Genomic DNA, 20,575 nt, shown 5'->3' with positions numbered 1-20,575 from the left:
TAGGCTTCTTGCTCAATTTCCACTCAGAGCACTATACACTGTTTTGCGGAACTATTTTCAAAACATTCCTCTTTGTAAGTGTTAGAAATAGTAATTGTGATCATTCAGCTAAATAAAAGGTTTGTTTTAAAGTGCCTTTTTGAAAACCATTCATTGGATGTCGAGACCTGACACTGTGAAAAAAAAATAAGTAAATTCTAATGCTCATCTTCTAATCTTAAGGTAGTCCCTGCTAAACTGTGTGGACAAATCTTCCAGGCAATAAAAAAACACATTTTTTTATAGTTTCTAATTTAGTTTCTTGTTTGTAACACAATCAGAGGTAAAACTATCTCAGGACCAGGCTCTGAATCAGTACTTGGCAAAGACTCAAGATACCACTGTCTTAAGCATTTCCTAACTTACTGCACCACTTTTCCTTCTTTGGAATTGCTCTGTCCTAAAGAGCAGAGATCTTTGTCAGTTTTCTAAGATGACAGGAAACAGCCTTTATCCTCCACTGTTTCAGAAAGCTACCAAAAAAGGCACTTTTACCTTAAGCCTCAGTGCACAGTTCCTCGGTGAACTTAAACAAATTGAGCCTTATTCCAACTTCATTCACCTGAGTTACACACCAAAGTTTCACAGTTTAAATGGTCCCCAGCTGAGAGGCTCATGCAAAATAAACAGCTGCTCTCTTCCAGAGTTTCTTACACTCTTGCCTTTCCCCTGACTCTGTACAACAAAACCTGTACACCTCCAGGACACTGTGTGTGGTTTCACAGACAGATTTCACACCTACTGCACTCTCATGCAGGTTATGACAAGTCTATATCTAAAGATCCCTGAACTCTGCTGTTAATAAACTGTATGCCATTCCTTAAAAATATCCTTAATACATCAGAATTTTCTATTTGCCAAAGAAGTCAACTCCACCAATAAACTACTGTCAATACACTCTACCTGCTATGCTAGGAAAATCACTTATTCATTTTGCTGAAAACCAGAACTCCTGGGTCAGCTCTTGCTCCAGCAAGTTCACTGACCCTGAAACACTTCTTTGGTCTTGCTGAGAACCAGGAGCTGGAGCCCAGAGCACCTCCACAGGAGAGACTCCAACTCCACCTCTCCAACCTCCCATCACTACACCTGCTCACATGGCCACACACACACTTTGCTCCACAACTTCTCCAAATAAAGCAACTCTGACCTCAGTCTGAAGATTTCTCTTTATTAGCATGGTATTTTTCCATTAAATATTCCTAAGTTGTTTGTTCCAAGACAAAACAAACCACAGAAACTTGGTAAGCTGCCAGACTATTAATATTTGTACTCCTGGTATCTGGAACACTCACTGTTCTTAACAGCATTTTATGGTCCTCAATGCTGTCCAGGATTAAAAATAGTATTTAATTCTTAACTCTGATTAACAAAATTATTAAATTGTAATTGAGAGAAAAAACACTTAGTAGAAGACCAAAGGCAGCAGAAGACCAAAGACAGAGCTCAGGTTTGATGTACAAAGTTAAGAAGCACCAAGAAAAGCAACTTATGAGGGAGACTGAGGAGAAGATGAAGAAGAGGTACCTGAACTTTTCCTGAGGAAATGCTGCATGATGACACCCCGTGATTCATGTGAATCATGTTCTGGGCTTGAAATTTTACACAACATTGGTGATAGCAGGTTTAGGTTTTCTTCTGCAGAAAAAAAGAAATACAGAGATGTATCCAGTTTCATCGCCTCCTGCCTAATCAATTCCTTGCCTCTTACTTGGATGGCACATCCCAAACAACAGCTGGCAGTGCCAGAAACCATTTTAAAGTAAGTGCAGGGAAAACCCAAACACTTTAGTACATTGATTCACAGATATTTTCATTTCATAATGAACTCACAATATCTGTGGAAATCACACAGTGTCTGATCTGCCATAACGCAGAAAAACTCATCTTCATCTCAACCAAAAAACCTGCTTAATCATTTATAACGTTGGGACAACCAGACTTGGAATTCTGTAACCTGTTTTGAAAGTGGTAAACTAAAAAAGAGGAAATCAAATCATTCTATTATATAGTAGAGCTGCCGTACCACCACTGCAACCAAAGTGGCAACCTCCTTAAAGCGTAGGCAAGTAAGTGGGGAAAGCAATACCTTGTCATGCTGCAGTTAGATTTGCCAGAGGCTATTTGCCAGAACCCACAATGACATTAATGAGAAGCCTACTACAAAAACACTGACAGCACTGTCGATACTTTCAAGGACAAACAGCTTTTAGACTCACCTGAGAGCACTGGCTGTTAACACTGGCTCTCTGTATTGCCATAACAAGCACAAAGGCAGGCACAGGAGATCTCTGGCGTGGAACAGTTGGTACAGAGAGCCCAGCACTAGCCACAACTAGTCCAGGTCCTGCAGACCAAACACCCTCTGACAGCTGAACAACCTTCCAGGCCAATTCTCCTGTCAGACTCCTGTCCATCCTGCTTCCCAAGACTAGTCCATGATGCACATCTACGCACTGGAGGTGCAGAGGACCATGAGACTGGCTTGGAACACACACTCCCCAGGCAAACAAAAACCCAGAGGCTGCAACACACCTGCAGCTGTTCATGCACACACAGGGATCCTTCTCAAACAGGCCCAAACTAAACTGTGGCTGAACACAGCTTTCTGCTTACACTGTTCAACCACAGGTGGTCAACACCTTAAAGGTTATCAGAAGACAACCACCATGTCCTGTTAGGCAGTGAGACACTAAACGTCTTTCGTAGTACAGTCCAAGATACAAGGAACAGGCACAGAGCTGCTAATAGCCTACATGATCACTGTTCCATTCTAAAACACCCCAAAATCTAGAAAAACTACCAAAAAAAAAAAAACCCACCAAAAAAAACCCACTACATAAAACCAACCTAAACACCTTCTTTGGGAACTGATATTCCAAGCCAGTATCTCATTTTCAGTCTCTGTCTCAATAAATCCTGCCCAGCCACAGGACAATGATAATCTACAAAGTATCCCCTAATACCTTGTCCCAATTTCAACTTTTTTAATCAACCATAGCAGTATTGGAACAAAAGTAACTAGACTATTAGATGATGTTTGTAAAATTTCACCAAAGAAAGCTTTCAGGGGACTTCCAGGGGAGGTGGCGAGTTTCCTTCAACCATTTTCTATTTGATTGCCAGTTTAAAGTCAGAATTCTCTGGTCCTGACAAATTATCCAGCTCCACCAATCCTCACACCTCCAGAACTGATGAAGCAACGTTTCAGTGCAGACAGCCAGTAACACCCATTAATTTCCCCTGTTAGGTAGAAGTGGTGTTCTAAAGAAAAATAATCTTTCAGGCTGCTTTCACTGAAAACTAAACACTCCCTTTTCCTGGTCTCCATGGTGAGAATGCCTGAACTGTGAGCTGTTTAGAATAAGGCTGCCACCTAGGAGCAGAGCAGAGGAAATGCAGAGAAATCTCAAGACAAAATTTGAACTGTGAGCCCACTTGACGGTCAGACATGCTATTACACAAAGCTATAAACACTGGAAGCACAGATCTTTGGGGGGAAAAAAATGGGTAAGAAGTGGCAGAAGACAGAAGTTATTAAAAGGTGGTTTATAAGCAGACAGCTCCCAATACAATCCTAAACTATTTGGTTCACAATAAACAGTTTATCCAGTCAGGCAAGTCAACATGTACAGAGGTGCACTAAGTACTGCACTTCATCTTTGTTTCATTAAAAAACTGCAGCCTAATTCACTTTTTCTGACAGAGTATTTTTCCATGTGAGGTTGCAGGCTACAAAAAAAATGCAGTGAAATAAATGAAGTCAGCCTGAACCACAATGACAGCCAAAGGCAGAGCCTACAATCTTACACTGAAACCAGACACAAGAAAACCTTCGTGTAAGCAACTTCCTGAAGCCTTACCATATTTATTCTTGCTTCTCAGAAACTATGCAGTTTCCAAGCAAGTCAGAGCTGCAGTACACAGAATTTTACTCTTTTGTCATTCAACTGTCACTGGCTTTATTTTACTTTCATAGACCGAGAATGCAATTTGCAATTATAATCTACAGTGATTTGCCAATGTTTCATCTGTGGATCATCTCTAACACACAAAAGAAAGAGTTCTTGAGATCTATCATGCTGATGCCTATTTTGTACAAAGCAGACACTTTCCAATTCAGTTACTGAATATGTTCCAAGAAATCTGTCTTGGCACACCACAGTTACCAGGGCTTTTGGAAGAGGCGGAAATGTCCTGTCCATACAGGAAAGAATGGCTTGTTTCTGGTTGGTGGGAAGAGAAAGTCAGATTTGCTTTGCCAGATCCCCTGGCAAAGACCCACTCCCTCCCTAGAGTGTTTTCAAGGCCACCTGCTTCCATCAGATTTCTCAAAGAAACTGGAAGCCATCAGGGGAAGTAAAGTAGCATGAGGATATGTGGGAAAGAGATGACAGAAGAGACCTGGGGAATACAAAGAGAACACAGAAATAGAACTCAACCACTGGCTCAGGAGAACCACCACCAAAGAAGGAGAACAAATGCACATCAGAGGTATAAACATTTTTCAAAAGTACTGATTAGAAAAGGCACCAATCTAAATGTAGAAATTAACTTACAGTTTTGTCACATCCAACAGCATTAACTTTGGTCCCGTGACAGTGACCAATTTCTGCAGGAGCAGAAAGAGACAGAAACCTGTAGGAAAGCAGGTCATAGCACCAGAGAGACTGCCTTGGCAGCTCCCCCTGTCCCTTCCTAACACAGCACATCTCATTCCAGCAACAGAAGCAACACCAGCCTGACCATACCCTCAATTCAGAACTTGCCTTTTGTCACTGGGACTTGCAACTTACCATGCAAATGCATTCTCTATCCTTAAGACTGACTCATCTGTCCTCACTACTGGTATCTGTGACAGGCTACAGCTCTGGGAAGCACAAGTTCAATGATGCAGAGAAGTAGGTCTTGTATTTGCAATTTCTCATTTACTGGAATAAAGACAAATGTGTTTTAGTGGCTTAAGCACATTTCCACACCATCTCTCTCATCCAGTGTTAACAAGGATGCAAATAATTCCTTCAGATTTATTAGGATAAATTAATTTCTTAGGATATAAGAAGTGAAAAACACTTTCCATGCTTCCTGCTTTCACTTACACAGTTTGCATTTGATTGGTGTCTTGTGGCTTAACTTGAAGCTATCACAGCTCCTTCTGTAAATCAGTAACTAATAAACAGCCAGTATCTGATAGTCCAAGCTTTATTAATAAACATCTTGGTTTCCACCCAGAGATCAGTTCTGTAGCTGAACCTCATTAGGCAATTCTCATTACTCAATGTGGTGCTGAAAAACACCAGTAATACTGAAGAAAAAGACATTTAGTTGCATTTCCCTTCCTAGAATAAAGCAAATGAATGGTGACTAAATCCCAGTGTGTCAGATTTTATGAATGTAATTATCTCCTACACCTCCTCCCTCAGGATTTTACACAGCTTGAGGCTTTGGGGTTTTTGCTTGGTAAAATAAAATCCCCACAGAGTTACTAAAGGAAGAATTTTGGCTGAAATTGCACTACATCACTTTAAGAAAGACTACTTTGTTAAATGTCTTCCCTAGAACTATTTATATCAAAACAGCTCAATTCTGCACACTCAGGTAGACTTTGGTATTTACAGTCAGCAATCCAAACACAATTCCAATAATAATTATGCTTTTAAAAAACAGTCAGAAAAAGCGATGGGGAGCAATAGGAACTACCACGTCATGTTTTGGAAATACCAGTCACAGGATGCCAACTGCAGATCTACATTTCTGACGTCTCCTTTGAAATACCAGTCACAGGATGCCAACTGCAGATCTACATTTCTGACATCTCCTCTCCCTCTCCAGTAAATAATGACCCAAGAAAGAGTAGAGGATAAGAACTTACCAGCTGGACAAGGCAGATACTCAGCAAATAATTGCTACAAACAAGAGCTTGGCTCTCAAACTTCAGGAGTCTGACCACCAAAGTACACGATTTTTAAAAAACAACTCTATGGAGCAAGAAATTATCTTCTAGAGATAATTCATAAAAAATATGAAGTTGTCTAACAAAATAATCCTCCCAAATGAAACCATTTTAATTTTTGTCCTACCAGAAGTATATCACACCTATTACAAAATGTCATACCTAGGATGAATACCAGATTTTTAAGAGGATTAAAACCAACATACCCTGAGTATCACAAATGTACTTAATTCTCAGTTCAATAAAATATTGGAATATCAATTTATTAAAAAGTTATGTGAACTGTACATACGTAAACTGCAATATAGCTGAAAAATCTGAAATATATAATTTTAAAGGAAAATCATTTATTTCTGAAAATATTTAAAATATTGCATTTCTGGCAGCAAATTCAAAAGAAGTGCTCTGGCATGGGTGCAGTCTCTCTGTGTATTTGTCTTCAAGGCATGAAACATATCTGCCTTCTGATTTTTCACAGCACAATCTTGTGACCACTTTCTTTCTGACTTGTAGAGACAGAATTCAATTTCCAAGAACAGGAGCAGAATTTTTAACAGGAAATGCTATGGTCCTTGTTGGTGCAGACAACACACTTTCCGAGAGTCCACGGCACCTTGGCAATCTGCTAGCCATCCTGCATAAAACTGCATCAGATTGTGCTCACAAGTTACAGAATAAGTCTTTGATTGATAATTTTTCTGTTTATTTCCGCCAAGGCCACTGAAAATACGAAGGCCTTTTCATCTGATAGGTTAGCATACATGTCAACTTCTTTTTCTTGTTTCTCTGTAGAGGAAAAAAAAGTCACTATTAGAAGCTTTTTCCATTATTTGACGTTAATGCAAGTTACACAGAAATTAATAAATTACGTGAAGGAGTGGAATTGAAGTTAGACAATCAACTCCTATGCACAGAGGGAGTGAGAAAGAGGAGGAAGTAATAGAGGCACACAAAGATGCAGGAAGAGCCACAGAATGAGTCAGCCAAAAGCATGACTGAATTTCTCCTCTTTAACAATGAAGGGAGAATGAATCATTAACATAAAGATAAGTACTCAAGTGTTCCTTCAGGTATTTTTAGTTTTAGTGGTTTGGGGTTTTTTTCTTTACATGACCACCTCCCATCCAAGAAAACAAAAGTTACTTCACAATATGCTCATTAAACACAAGATTTGCCCCCTTACACCACAACTACATGAAAGAAACCTGAGAGTTTAATGACAGTGACAAAGGCCAAAGAGCAGATACCTGGATGACGTCAGGCTCCAAATTTATCATCACGCACATTTCTGGACTTTCTACACTGCAGACTTTCCATCTTATCCCAGCTGCAGAACAATGCTAACACACGTCATTGAGCAAGTAAAAGCCCATGAGCTCCCTGTGCTGATGCTGGCTTGCTTCAAATGCCACAGACACACAACAGAAAGCCATCAAAAAGTTTCTGTACTGCAGTGCTCAAATAACCCAAGTTACACTACAAAAACTCATAAAATAATACAATTTGAGAAATACCACTTGCATAAATACCACCTCTTCCAGATGATGACTAGTTCTATCCCAGTTCAGCTAGCCACAGGTAGCTGACACAAATTGTTAAAAAAATAAAGCCAACAAAGAAACAGTTTTGTCAGCAGAAGACCAGGCTTGTAAACAGAAGGAAGAGAGAAATACATTTAGAGCTTTCAGCTGTGGAACTCCATCTCTAATCCAGGCTCCACGTGGCCTGGACTCATTTCCAGTCACAGCACAAAGCTCACCTGAGAGACCCCTCTGTCTCACTAACACACAGTCACACATATCCACACTGGCAACTGCTCCACCCAGACACCTGAACTAGCATGGGAAAGCCAAAGAAAAGGCAGCACTGGAAAATAACAGAAAGCATGATCAGGAACAAAGATCCCAGTAGCTCCCATCTCCACCTACCCACAGTTACCCTTCAATGGGCTCACACTCCTAACAATGGTTTTATCTGGTTTCACATTTGTGCTGCAGCTACAGAGAGAACTCCAGCAGACTGCCTTCCGTGCGAAATCAAGTGCTTGTGCTCAACAGCTGAGTGGGAGAAGCTCCAAAATCCTTTACCACTGTGTTCTGGTTTAATACTGACACAGAAACAGCAGAAACCAGCTTTTTGCTGACTTCCTGGCTATGCAAGGCAATATCCTCTAGTGCATTGAGTTTGAAATGAGTTTGAAAGTGAGTTTCGCTGCCAGTCCTACCCTGCAGTTTAACACAAATCAGCTTCTATACGTACACCCTGGGCTGCTCCACTTCCTCCCTCTCACCATTTAAAAATTAACAATGCTGGGAGTAGTTCTGAGTACAGACACTACACACACTGGTTATTCCACATTAACCTTTTCTATTTTCATATCTAAGCCCCACCCCTTGTTTCATACTTCCTGATCCAAACGAATCCAGCCACAACTTGAACATATCAGCAAAATTAAAAATACTCCCTCCCCCTGCACCACACCCGGGCTGCTTTTAACAGACTGTGGACTTCTTAGCTTCCCTTCCTCCCAGATCAGCCTTATTCTGAGACTTCATCTTGCAGAAATCTTGTTATCAAAGAGTATGAGGGATTAACACAGATGTGCAGGCTTCATGCACTCTCAGGACAATTGCAGTTCTCATCAGTAACAAGTGAAGAGCTCACACTTGCAAGACATTTTATCATACACTACTCCTAGGATACCACAGCTTCCACACACACTCTGAAAACTTTCCACTTCAGTCTTATTTGAGAGTAGTTTTGACTCATTTCTCTATTATGAGCCAAAGAAAAACAGTATTGTGTTTCTACAAGACAGTAAGACATTAATAACTAGGGAGTTTGCTATACAACTAAGAGGCTAGTTAGGCAAAAATAGTTTTTCTGGATCACGTCTCTTGTACCCCAGATCTCCTGCAATCCCCTTATACTGCAGTCCTTAAAACTGATTATGTATAAATCACATATGGACCTCCCCCTTCACAAATTTTTGTATGGATTCATTTTTCAAGACAGCAAGTTACTTCAAATATCTGCACTGGGAAAGTAAATATGTGAGCAATGCAGCTGTAATTTACAGAAAAAAAGAAAACTTGCATTAACAAAATGTATTCAACTTTTTATCAGGATACTGAAATGTATATATCTACCTTTATGAAGATTTGGCCTGCTAAGTAATGAGTCTGCTTTAGCAAGTCTACTACTCTTACTGAGACTTATTTGCTGGTAGCCTCCTTCAGAGCAACCAATACCACTTCCTCCAGTATAAAAGGATTTTTGTTTGCTTTACTACAATTAGGCTTTTACCCAGATAACAAGGCAACCTGGGAACCAGTCTAGCTGTGTATCACAGTCCCATACAGTAAAACAAAGAACACACCTCCACAACAAAATCAGAGTCAAATTATTATGGAGTGTTTGTATCTCCAAAATACATTGCAGTACATCTGACAAAGAAATTAAGTGACAATTTTGACAAGCTAAGGCTGCAGGGAGGAGTTCCTATTTTCCAGGGTCATCACATGGCTCTGAAGCATGTGATAAGGTAATTTTCTGGGTCTCAGTACTGCCATATCCCCTCAATCTGCATCTGCTTCCTCCCCCTCCATTCCTCCTTGCTAAATCTGCAGGGAAAATAGCTTGCTTTAAAAAGCTTTTTTGCTTATTCTATTCTTCTTAATTGCCACAGCTCTTTGCTCTAATGTGAGCCAGTCACAAAGGACACAAAAGAACCAGTCAAAGGCACAGACATAACTGGGAACAAGCACACTGAGTATGGAATTGCATGTATGACAAGCAAGGAAGCAAAGCTACAGATGTCACTGGGGTCTTTAGGAAGGAAATTTTCACAGCTGGATCATCTTCAAATGCACAGATAATCTGTTCTTCCATGTTAATACAACTGAGGTGTTTTCTGTCTGCCTGTTTCCCCATCTAGAAATGCATTAGGAACCAAGTATGTAAACCATGCAAGCAGTGGCTTCTTTTTAAGTCTTTGGGGCAAAAGCACAACCTCTAGTGGCAACTAAAAAGGACCCAAAATATCCTTGAAACATACAACAGGCAAGGAAATAAGATACTGACATCTTGCACTGCAGAGCTGACTTTCAACACATACAGACTGCTGCAAGGACTAGCAACCACTCACACAAAAACTACCTTAACTGTAGTAGAATAACAGTTGTTTAATATAGACAAACACTATCAAGCAGCACATGTGGTAAAGGAATAATATTTCTGAAATTCCCACTAATTACTCCACACACAGTAGTTTCAATTTTGTAAGCAACTTGAAAAGGGAGAGGTATATGTTAACTTGTTTTAGTAATTACTTACAAAAGGATAAGCTCCCTGCTGAATTTGTTTTTATAGCCATGACAGCCTTATATATAAACCTTTTTTTTAATCTGCCTGATAATCATTACACATACTACAATCTGACATAACCAGAAGTAAAAAAATATTCTAAGCCTACTTACTCCTGAACAGTAAGATGAGCTGAACTGGGGCAAAGACAATGACAAATGGGTATGAGCCAAATCCCTGCACAGGAGGCTGAGGAACAAACAGCCACCACAAGATCAAGGAAAAGGCAGGGTAAAAACAGCGTAAGAAGATGAAGGCAATCTTATCAAGTAAGATTCAACTTTAAGGCAACACCAAGAAAAGGCACACCACACACACTCTCATGCCAAGATCCCACTACACCCAGATCTCTACTCTTCTACCTCCAAGCACTGCAGTATTGTCACACTTTAGAGTTTGCAGCAAGAGGTTTGGACAGGAAAACATGTTCTCTTAATATCCCTCCTGCTGTCAAATTCTTGCTTTTTGGAAATTATAATACATGTTTTAAGAAAATGGATCTTTTCCTTTGGTTGCTTATATTGCTTTCCTCTTTGTCAGGGGACAGAAAAGAAGATTCACTTTTATAGGGCAACCCAACCAGCTCACTGGAATTTTAAAACCAAGGCTGTTTGTGAACAAGACTGGCAGTTAAATGCCTAGAAAGGACCCTAAAGCTACCAAAGTCCAGCTTGGGCCACTAACAAATAGGGACCTGCTCTTATGACTTATTGACATCAATAAATCTCATGAAACAGTGATGAGATTAGATGCTACAAAGTGCATTTCTATTACAGTAAAAAACTGCCATCTGGAAAATGTACAGAAATTAAATTCCACCTCCTCTTCCCACATTGAAAGCACTAAAAAACCCCCAACAAATCAAATTTATACTTGGTTTTTACATTAAAGAAACATTAAGAAATAGATTTACATTAAACAGCAGAGATATCAAACTTGGTTTTAAGTCAGAAATTGAAGGACTTCCCAACATGGATTATCACCTTTTTATATATAAGGTGGAAAGGAAGAATAATTGCATTTCTGAATTATGCCACATGATATACTTCAAGATTTCAGGAGTTTCGGGAACAATATCTGCTGAATATTTGTATGAAGTTTTCTCATTCCCCTTTTTCTGCCTTCCAACCTTCTGAAGCCCATGCTAAGTTTTGGATTCATAACTCAGGTCTAAAATCACTATCTCCAAAAACACAGCTAGAAAATGCAGCGTCAATAGGCTCGTAACACAAGAGGAACCCTAAGTGACAGTTACATTCTTGAGGGCTTCTAGAATTACTCTAGCTATGTAACAGCCTCTTTAATCATTCTGTATAATGATTAAAACCAGCAGGTCACCAATGACCCTTAACAGGCAAGGAGGCATTTTCCTCCAGAAACACAGGACCAAAATTCAAGTTATAGTAGTGATTCAAGATGCCCTTTTTACTTAGGCCCTCTAAAAGGTTTCAAGAAACTTTTAAAATAATCCAGTCATCCTAACATCCTAATCCCCCCTCTGACAACAGATACCATTACATGGTTTCTCCTTGTGATACAAAGCAGCAGTACCTCATGAAAAAAAAAAACAACAAAAAACCAAACCAAAACAACAAACAAACAAACAAAAAAAAAATAAAAATAAAAAAAAAAAACCAAAACCCTACTTAACACTTCAGTCTAATGGCTTTCAACCTACACGTTGAAACTTGATACAGTGGCTAAAAATACAGATTTAGATCTTTGTAGTCAGCTTCATCACACACTGAAACATAAAACCAGAGGTCTCTACACATGCAAATCAGTCCCTTCCTCACATTAAGGTATCAGGTACTGGCTGAACTAGTCTACTTACTGAATGGTATAAAGGTTTGCTGATTAAAAAAGATACAAATAGAAAATTCAACAAACAGATTTCTGCAGCTCTCATACCTCTTTCTTCCTCATGCTTTTTCGCTGAGGCACTCTTAGGTCTTCCTCTTCCCCGTCTGCTATGGTCTGAATGGCTGTTGGACCTGGATCTTTTTCGGTTTTCCAAGTCTTTGTTTACTGCAGAATTTATCTTCTCTCGCTTAACTCTCTCTGTCCGCCTCCTTTTGGCCTCACTCTTGTTTTCTGTGCAAATGAGCAGAAATGGCATGATCCAGGGTTGTTTTCACCTTTGTTTTTAATTTTCTCTTAATGCTTACCCCACCCAACCAACCTTTTCCTTTAAAGTGCTCAGATGCCCATACCTTTACAGAACAATTGCATCTGCACGATATCCATGCAGAAATTCGGGTGCCAGATCCAGAAGGGTGCTTCACTTCTTGATTCCAAACACCAACCCTTTAATTACTTCAAAACCATTTTGCTGCCTGAGATGTTTGCTGGTACACAAGAAGCTGTTTCCCAAATAAGATGGGAACTCCAACTGCACACATCACAGCCTTTAAGACACCCCATTGTATTTGTTCCACTAGCAAAAGTTTATCATACAGCAAACACCACAGCACTGGGGCTTCCAATGACACTGACAATGAAATCATTGCTGCTGCTCAGACAAATCGAATGCTGAGTCAACAGTGCTGGCAGAGAATGCCTCAGAACACAGTGAATGCGTCCCACCACATCCAACCTGTGACAAGGCCCCCTCATGCTCACTGCTGAACAGGTATTGTTCTCCTCAACACCCAACTCAGTAAAATAAAAGAGCATTTACATGAGTTTTATCTGGAAGTTATGCATGAATTAATGAGCTTGGGTACCAAATATCATACAGTCACCACAGCACACTCATGGATTAGCTGCACATTTGTAAGGCTGCAGCTGTACTGCTGAAAATACTGGAACAACATTTTGTAAAAGAAGTTGTGGTTACCTTAGGAGCACAATATCAACATACACAGTGTCCTACTGTATCTCTCTGGGGAACTGATTTCCTTTGGCTGCAGTTGTCCCATTGATCTTGCACTGACATGGGGTACAAGCTGGACAGCAGGGTCCAGTCACTGAAGCCCATAGAGAACCTGTACTTCACAGTGTCACACCCGGGTGAGGTAGCAGGGGAACCTCTCCAGACCCTGCCTAATCCCTGCTCACACAGGGCCACCAAGAGCCAGCTGCCCAGGACCATGTCCAGAAGGCTTCTGAGCACCTCCAAAGATGGAAACTCCAAAACCTCTTGGACAACCTTTGCCAGTGCTGGGTCACACCCACAGTAAAAAGCACTGTCCAGAGCTGCTTTCCAGCAGCATGGCCCCCAGCACGTCTGCTTTTTGCCTCCCCTGGTGCATTTCCTCTTGTGCAAAACTGAATTATACAACCAGATCATGGCCTTCAGCTTCCTTTGGTAACTACTTCATCAAAAAAGCAGGAGGAGGAAAGAAAATTGACCAACACTTCCAATCTACCAGAGACATTTCCTAACCTACTCCACCTTGAAAGTTCACTTGTCAGCATAATGTCACCTAATTCCTACAAGTGGTAATCTACAGCTATCCTTCAAAACATTGATACAAAACATCAAATAGCTGACTTCCATTTTACAGGTCTGGTAGATCGTTTTTAAAAGGAGGTATTCTAGATCAGGTATTTGTTGGGTTTGTGTCAGGTTTTTTGGGTTTTTTTTAAATATACATATATTCTCTTTTTCTGACTAATTCCTATTAGTGGAGGCAGCAATATAAATGAACATAGTGAGAATGCTATTCATGCCAGAAAGCACATTCAACTGACTTCTTACTGTGTCCATCAACAAAAGACACACAGGTCAGGCACAAAAAAAGCACTATTTAATTTAATCATGGAGAGAGAAGCAAGGTCCACCCAGTTTTAGATTAAACATTATGATCCATTTTTTATTTTCAGAAAACCCAGCCTCAGTCAGCATGTGCTCTGAAATCAGATCCTTTTGGGACCTCAACACTTTTATCTTCAAAACAGGATCAACACAAAGCATTTTGTAAGGGGTTATTTTGCATAGTGATCAATGTGTGCAGCTAGAACATACACAGAATAAATGCCAACATCATGAGTACAAAGGAAGACTGAAAACACCAGCTTCCCTCTTCTCCTCAAAAATCAAGAAAAAATAACATATTCAAAGTCTACCATGGACACATTGAAGGGAAAGTGAACTGACAACAGTCAATTTACACAGAGAAGTAAAACCCACTATCTTTTGCCTCCAGGAAATAAGGGGAAAGAACTGTTGCTCCCTTCTCCCCCACTGTATGTATTACCTGTGATGGGTGGTGATCTCTCAGCACGTTTAGCGTGCAAGAGTTTTCGACTGATAAATATGTAGCCACAGGGACATGATTTACATGCAACAGGAACCTGGGAAAACAAAAGACAAATTTTTCAGATAATTTCAAATTATGACAAAACTTCTGTCCCATGAAGAAAAAACACAGTAACTCACATTTTGTCCTCAGAGATAACTCTTCAAACCCAGTCTGTACTGCAAACCACAGCCTGTCTTGTGTACTGCATTTAAACATAATAAAGCCAGATTCTGCTGTAAATCACTCACCAAGCCTTTTCTTTATGCAGTTGTTAAAAATCAAGCTTGAAATGTACAGCTGTTGTGATTGCTTTGCACTACTTTTCCCCAGACTGACAGGAAGGGGGTGGGGGAAAGTAGAGAGCATTAAAGGAAGGCTGAATTAAAATAGAATTAGTTTCTCTTCAGAGATCTCAAATATCAGTAGTCAAATCAGTCAGACATTTCCAGTTTTGCTTCCTCTATATGCTTGTAAAAAAAAATAATTATGAGTTAAAACCGTCAGTACACTATGAATGCATTCACTTTCAGCAGCATTTGAAAGCAGCTCCTTTAGAGAGGAGCAGCTTTACAGGCACAATAGAGCCTGAAGCAAAACAGATGCATTTGCAGCACGCTCTGCTCCAGCGCTGCAGACAGGGCCGGGTGGGTACAGAAGGACCTCGTTAATTCAAAATGCAAATAACCCAGCCCAGGCAGGCAAGAACTGACTGCAGGCCCAGGAGTTTGAGAGAATACAGCGCCTCTGAGCAGCTAAGCAGAGAGCAGCAGTATGCTCCCCCAGAAAATAACAATGTAAAACAAGAAATACCACATTTAATATGAAAAATAACAAAAATCCACTCAAGAGCAATTAAAAAAAGCAACACTGATAAATTCCAAACTCATTACCTTAGTGCCAAGATCTTTTGAGATCTTTTAGAGTAGTAAGCAATACACCATGTTGCTTTGATTAGGTTTAAGACTGAAAACACAAATCAAAGCAAGTTTAGGCAGAGATCTGGAAGAGATTAAATAATACGCATTAAAGTGGAGTCATGCTGAAGCATGACAGTGGGGGGAAAAAGGCAGGAGGTAATTTCTCAAATGTAATTCTTTAAGACAGGTCACTACAAGTGTGCCAATATCCACTGAAACAAACAGGAGCACAGAACCACAACTGCCCTCTTAATTCAACCAGACATGGGGAAGAACCAAGTTCCACAGTTCTACTGACTCAAAAAACCCTGCCAAATTAGTATGTGAATTTGTAAAGGGGAACTTAACTGCTACTCAGAATAAAAAATTATTTTGCTTTCTGTAGAACATCTGAACTCCTGCACTTCAGCCTACAAAAAGCTTGCAGAGAGACTTTTTGATACAGGTTTTGCAGAACTAGAGATTTTAACTCCCTTTATGGAGACACTGACATAATAAAAATGAGTCCAACAGAGGTTTATTGAACTTTAAAGGTCAGAATTTAGCAGACTTGTGTGCACAGTTCATACGTCGGTGTAACAATACTGAAGCCCCACCATCTCACAGATAACCTGTGTGTGTCCTTAATGTGATACAGAATTCCAGCTAAATCCATTTCTGAATCCACTGGATCTCTCTAATAATTACCTTTCCAGGCTTGGCCTAAAAAAAAAAAAAAACTTTGGCAAAGCCACCCAAGGGGATTGGAACAGAGTCAGTATTTTTCAAGGAACTCAAGTGTGTTTAACAGAACAATACTGTTCTCGTGTTACAGGTTTAGCACGTAGGGGTGTGCAACTCTGCGGGTGGGGGGCCTGGGAGAAGGGGTTTATCACTGAAACCTATCAGTTCTCCTTTGAAGATTCACACTGATCCTGCAACATAATTAAGGCAAAAGAGTCCTAAACACTATTTCACACTGTTTAGCATTTTCCTAATAAAAAGGGAATTTTTCTCATACAAGACATTTTACCTGATGCTAAATTAAGAAGTGATTATTATTTCGTCAGATTGACTGCAAGTTCTTCAGGCTCCCTAGTTTAACGAACTGTGCTTTGATTGTGAAAATACTGAAATATGATATATTATCTAAATTACAACAGAAAAAAAGTTTTTAAGTCTAAGAAGTGTTACTCAATATTTTGCTCCAATTGTGGCTGTCTAAATATTTCCATGCATGCCACTTCTACTGAAAAAATCAGAAACAAATGCTAAGCCCTTGCTCATGAAGAATTTAAGAAACACCAGGACAGGACACAGTCAGATAAGAATTATCTGAGCGTTTCCTCAAAATCTGCAAAGGGTTGACTTGTACTGTAGGCCTTAGCTTCTTGCTCCCTCTCGAATATTTGGCAGTGGAAAACAAGGTGTTTTCCACTATGAGCAATGTGTCCCGGGGCAGGACATATAAGCACATAAAATCCATGGAAGCCATAGAGGAGGTGCTAACAGAAAATCTGCATTGACCAAAACTAAAACACATGATATGCATATAAGTGCAGAACAAAGTGACACTTTTCATGTCAGCTTAAAAATCCTACAGTGCTTTCCTTACTTATTGTTGGTAGTTTAACATTCACTACATTTATAAAAAAAAAAAAAAAACCAAAAAAAAAAAAAAAAAAAAAAACACCACCACTCTCATATATGATTTCTCCCTCGTTTTCGTTTCTCCTTTCACCAACCGAATACCCAGGACGTGGCACACGATTTCTTTCTCAGCAGCAGTGTTCCAGTGACGTGCCTAACGTGCCTTGCAGCGGCTGATCTGTCGGTTAACACTGAAAGGACGCCCACACACAGCTCAGCACTCCCAGCTGTGCCAGCATGAGCAGGAATACTGTTAAAAACTATGCAAGGCGGAACAAAAAAATGCTAGTTTTCTAAAGCTGTGCAAGTAGAGAAAAATTACGTGAGGCTATTTATTTTTTTGTAGGTATGGCTAAAGCAGGGGGTGACTTTGCAGGGTCACAGAACGGCCCCGGAGTGCATGTGACAGGCGCTGCCCCCCGGCCGAGCCCCACGGCCGCCGCTGCAGCGCCGGGCCATTGTTCGGAGCTCCGCTGCTTTCAGTGCTCGCATCATTCCCAGTAAACGGAGACAAGCTCCTGACACGGCAGCGGTGCAAGCAGCTGCCGCTCTGCGTGAGGGTGAGCAGCTCCATTTTGTGCACACCAGAACGAGCAGGGGGACACCGACAGCTCAGGCGGGCACTCGGGAGCCGGGCAGAAATTGCACCAAAGGTCTCCATCTCGCTGCTTCCCGACCACCCCCCGGGAGAACACCACCTCTGAGCCTTCTCCCGCCCAGCCCCGGGCACATCAGTCATCCAAAGGGCAAACTGCATTATATAAATCACCCGGTTCATTGTCTTTTTAACAGATCACACAATTACTAAACAACACCAGCAGATAAACATGAGATTCTGCAGTCGCGCAGAAAACCCTCAGCACAATTCAACTACTCCGCTACCCTGCCAGAGGGACGCGGCGTTCAACACACATTCCATGGAAAGCTGCAAGGGCAACAACCATTGAGTTCACACAAACGCCGACTCGAGCCGCACGGAGTCGGTCTGCCCGCTCCGCCCTCCGCAGCCCAGCGTCCGCATGCAGCCGCTCACCTGCTGGTCGCACTCGGGGCAGGACTTGGTGGCCATCTTCACTTTCTTGGCCCGACTGGAGGACATGCTCGCTGCTGCCGTGGCTGGGCTGACACGGCCGCGGCCGGAGCGCCCGCCCCTGGAGTTGGAGTGAGTAGCCGGAGGGAGGGAGAGGCCAGAGGAGCCCCGCGCGCCCCCGACGCAGGACAAGCCCCGCCCACCTCCGCGCGCGCGAGCGGCCGGCTCTGCCCTTGCCACCGGATTGGCTGCGTGAGGGCGGCGCTTGGAGCCCCCTGGCGGCCGCGCTGGGAGCGGTGAGGGGAGCGGGAATGAGGGAGCCTGACAGAAATGTCGCTCCGTCAGAAAGCACCAAACACCACTTCTCTGGTGTCTGTCTCAATCCAGAAAAAGACAAGTCTGCAGCAGAGGGCGTGTTTGTCGCCTGCCGCACTGGAGGGAGCCTGCTGGTCCAAGAGCGGCGTGTCTGGCCATGCCTTTTAGCGGGGTTCTGCTCACAAACGGGATGTTTTGAGTACGATGCCCTCAGACAGCAGTGTGCTACTGCCAGGCCAACACCGGGACCAGGACCAGAGCAACAGGAACAGCCGTTCAGCCGGGCCTGAATTTCTGACACATAATTGCATTTATGTCCTAGCAAGTATCCTCCAGATTACCATGCCAGCCCTCTCCGTCCTTACTACCAATACAGGATGATGAATGAAGAATCAAACGTCATTTGCAGTGTCCTCTCCTGTGCCAGGACAACCTGCTGATTTTTTTTTCTTCCTCTTCCGTGAGTGTGCCCTGAGCCTGGCTCCCACACGGGGCACGAGAAGGTCCCGTTCTCTCATAGTGGGCACTGTGGGCTCCCCATGTGTGTGCTGGCTTCTGGCTGTGTACACAGCTACTACACTGCCTCATTTGTCCTTTTCCTTTCCTCCTCAGTTTTTATGTTATGACTCAGAGGGTGGATTTGTTTCCCTGTTCTCCGTGCATATTTTTTTCCAGCCTATACCAGTCCATTGGCGCAGGTGTTTCTCCAGAGATACACAAAGACAAGACAGGTTTATTTTCCATATAAACTGTGACTGCTGCCAGAAAGCAAATATGTTCTATGTAGGCAAACACCCAGATTTCATTCCTGAATCCAGAACAAATCCATGCAACCAGGGCCTTGAGGTTGCATTTGGATTTTTAATTTTTTTTTCCTTAATTGATAAGGTCCAGACATAGCAAAACATAGAAAGGTATTTGAGGAGAATTTATAACAGCAGGGGGCCCTGCTGAGTATAGTAAGAGTATCTAGTAAATAAATTAATGAATATACAAGCAAGCTCACAGAGATCTATGATAATACCCTAATTTTCTTAATAGAGCAAATAAAGTAGTCAGCAGTTCAACTACTCCTTAAAAAAAAAAAGTTTTCCTTACTGAATGCAATCAAGGTTATTCCTAGCTAGAAAACTGATTTACCATACATGTATTTTTCATGTTATTCTATGTTTTAAGACATTACTTTTGAATTCTGAAAGTCCAAAACTATTTCTTTTACATAATTTCAGAGGTTTAATCCAGCACTGAGATAAAAACAACAAATACCATTTTAAGGGTACAGATACTTTCTCTCTTAACAGAGTCAAGGCACTTTGCAAGACCAAGCCCCACTTAAAATGTCTTTTACACCAATTTAGAATAGAAAATAAGAAAATTTTGCAAAGTTTCTATCTTATGAAAAGCCGCATGTGACTTTGTAAGTGCCTGATGTATTCTTTTCTTTGCTGCTGTCGCCAGAGACCAGCAGAGCTGAATGGCCTGAGATGTTTCCACTGCCTGGCACATCAACTGCCTGCACATGGCAGTATTTTGGTGAGCAACTATAGCCTTGCAAGGAAACAAAAATTCCAAAGTAGGAACAATCCACACATCTAATCCACCTTAGAGTGGGAGAGAGAAGCACTCCTGAGTTGTATTTCTGCTCAGCACTCCAGGCAATTTGGAAGCATCCTACTCTCCTGCAGCGTCCCCTGGGAGAGCTGACAGCCTTGGGCTCTGTCAGCCCCAATGTGCTGACAAAACACAGCAAACTGAGAAATTAAATTCCTAAAGTGCTGTGCAACCTTGTGTCAAAAAGGTTATAAAACACATCCTGGTTAAGTAACAACTTCCTAATTAGCCAGCTATAGTCAGCAGGGGTATTATTCTTTCCACGGCCAAAGTACTATCGAGAGAATTCTTAAGTTATACCTAAAGTACAAGATTAGGATGCATGAGAGCAAAATTACAAATAATAGGAAGTGCTAGATTATAATATTTGCAATGTTACCATGAAGGAATTGAAGTTGTAATGGGACAGTATTCAACTGGCAAGAAGAATACATTGTATTAAAAAAATACACTGCTTATACAGACAAGC

General features: G+C 41.3%; 1 protein-coding gene across 1 annotated transcript; it reads right to left on the bottom strand.

Annotated features, from left to right (window-relative positions):
• Positions 1-6,239: 6,239 nt before the first annotated feature.
• Positions 6,240-18,325, bottom strand: CUNH16orf87 (chromosome unknown C16orf87 homolog). The gene is made up of 4 exons (XM_041458787.1): positions 18,184-18,325; positions 14,560-14,656; positions 12,269-12,451; positions 6,240-6,778 (listed from the first exon to the last, which is right to left on the bottom strand). The coding sequence occupies exons 1-4, from the start codon at positions 18,247-18,249 to the stop codon at positions 6,660-6,662; spliced, it is 465 nt and encodes a 154-aa protein (XP_041314721.1). The 5' UTR covers positions 18,250-18,325; the 3' UTR covers positions 6,240-6,659.
• Between the last annotated feature and the right edge of the window lie 2,250 nt (positions 18,326-20,575).

Source organism: Pyrgilauda ruficollis, unplaced genomic scaffold, assembly GCF_017590135.1.
Source record: "Pyrgilauda ruficollis isolate IOZ18807 unplaced genomic scaffold, ASM1759013v1 scaffold13, whole genome shotgun sequence".
Lineage (NCBI taxonomy): Eukaryota > Metazoa > Chordata > Aves > Passeriformes > Passeridae > Pyrgilauda > Pyrgilauda ruficollis.
Note: the sequence above shows the minus strand (reverse complement) of the source record. Positions and strands in the feature narration are given on the sequence as shown.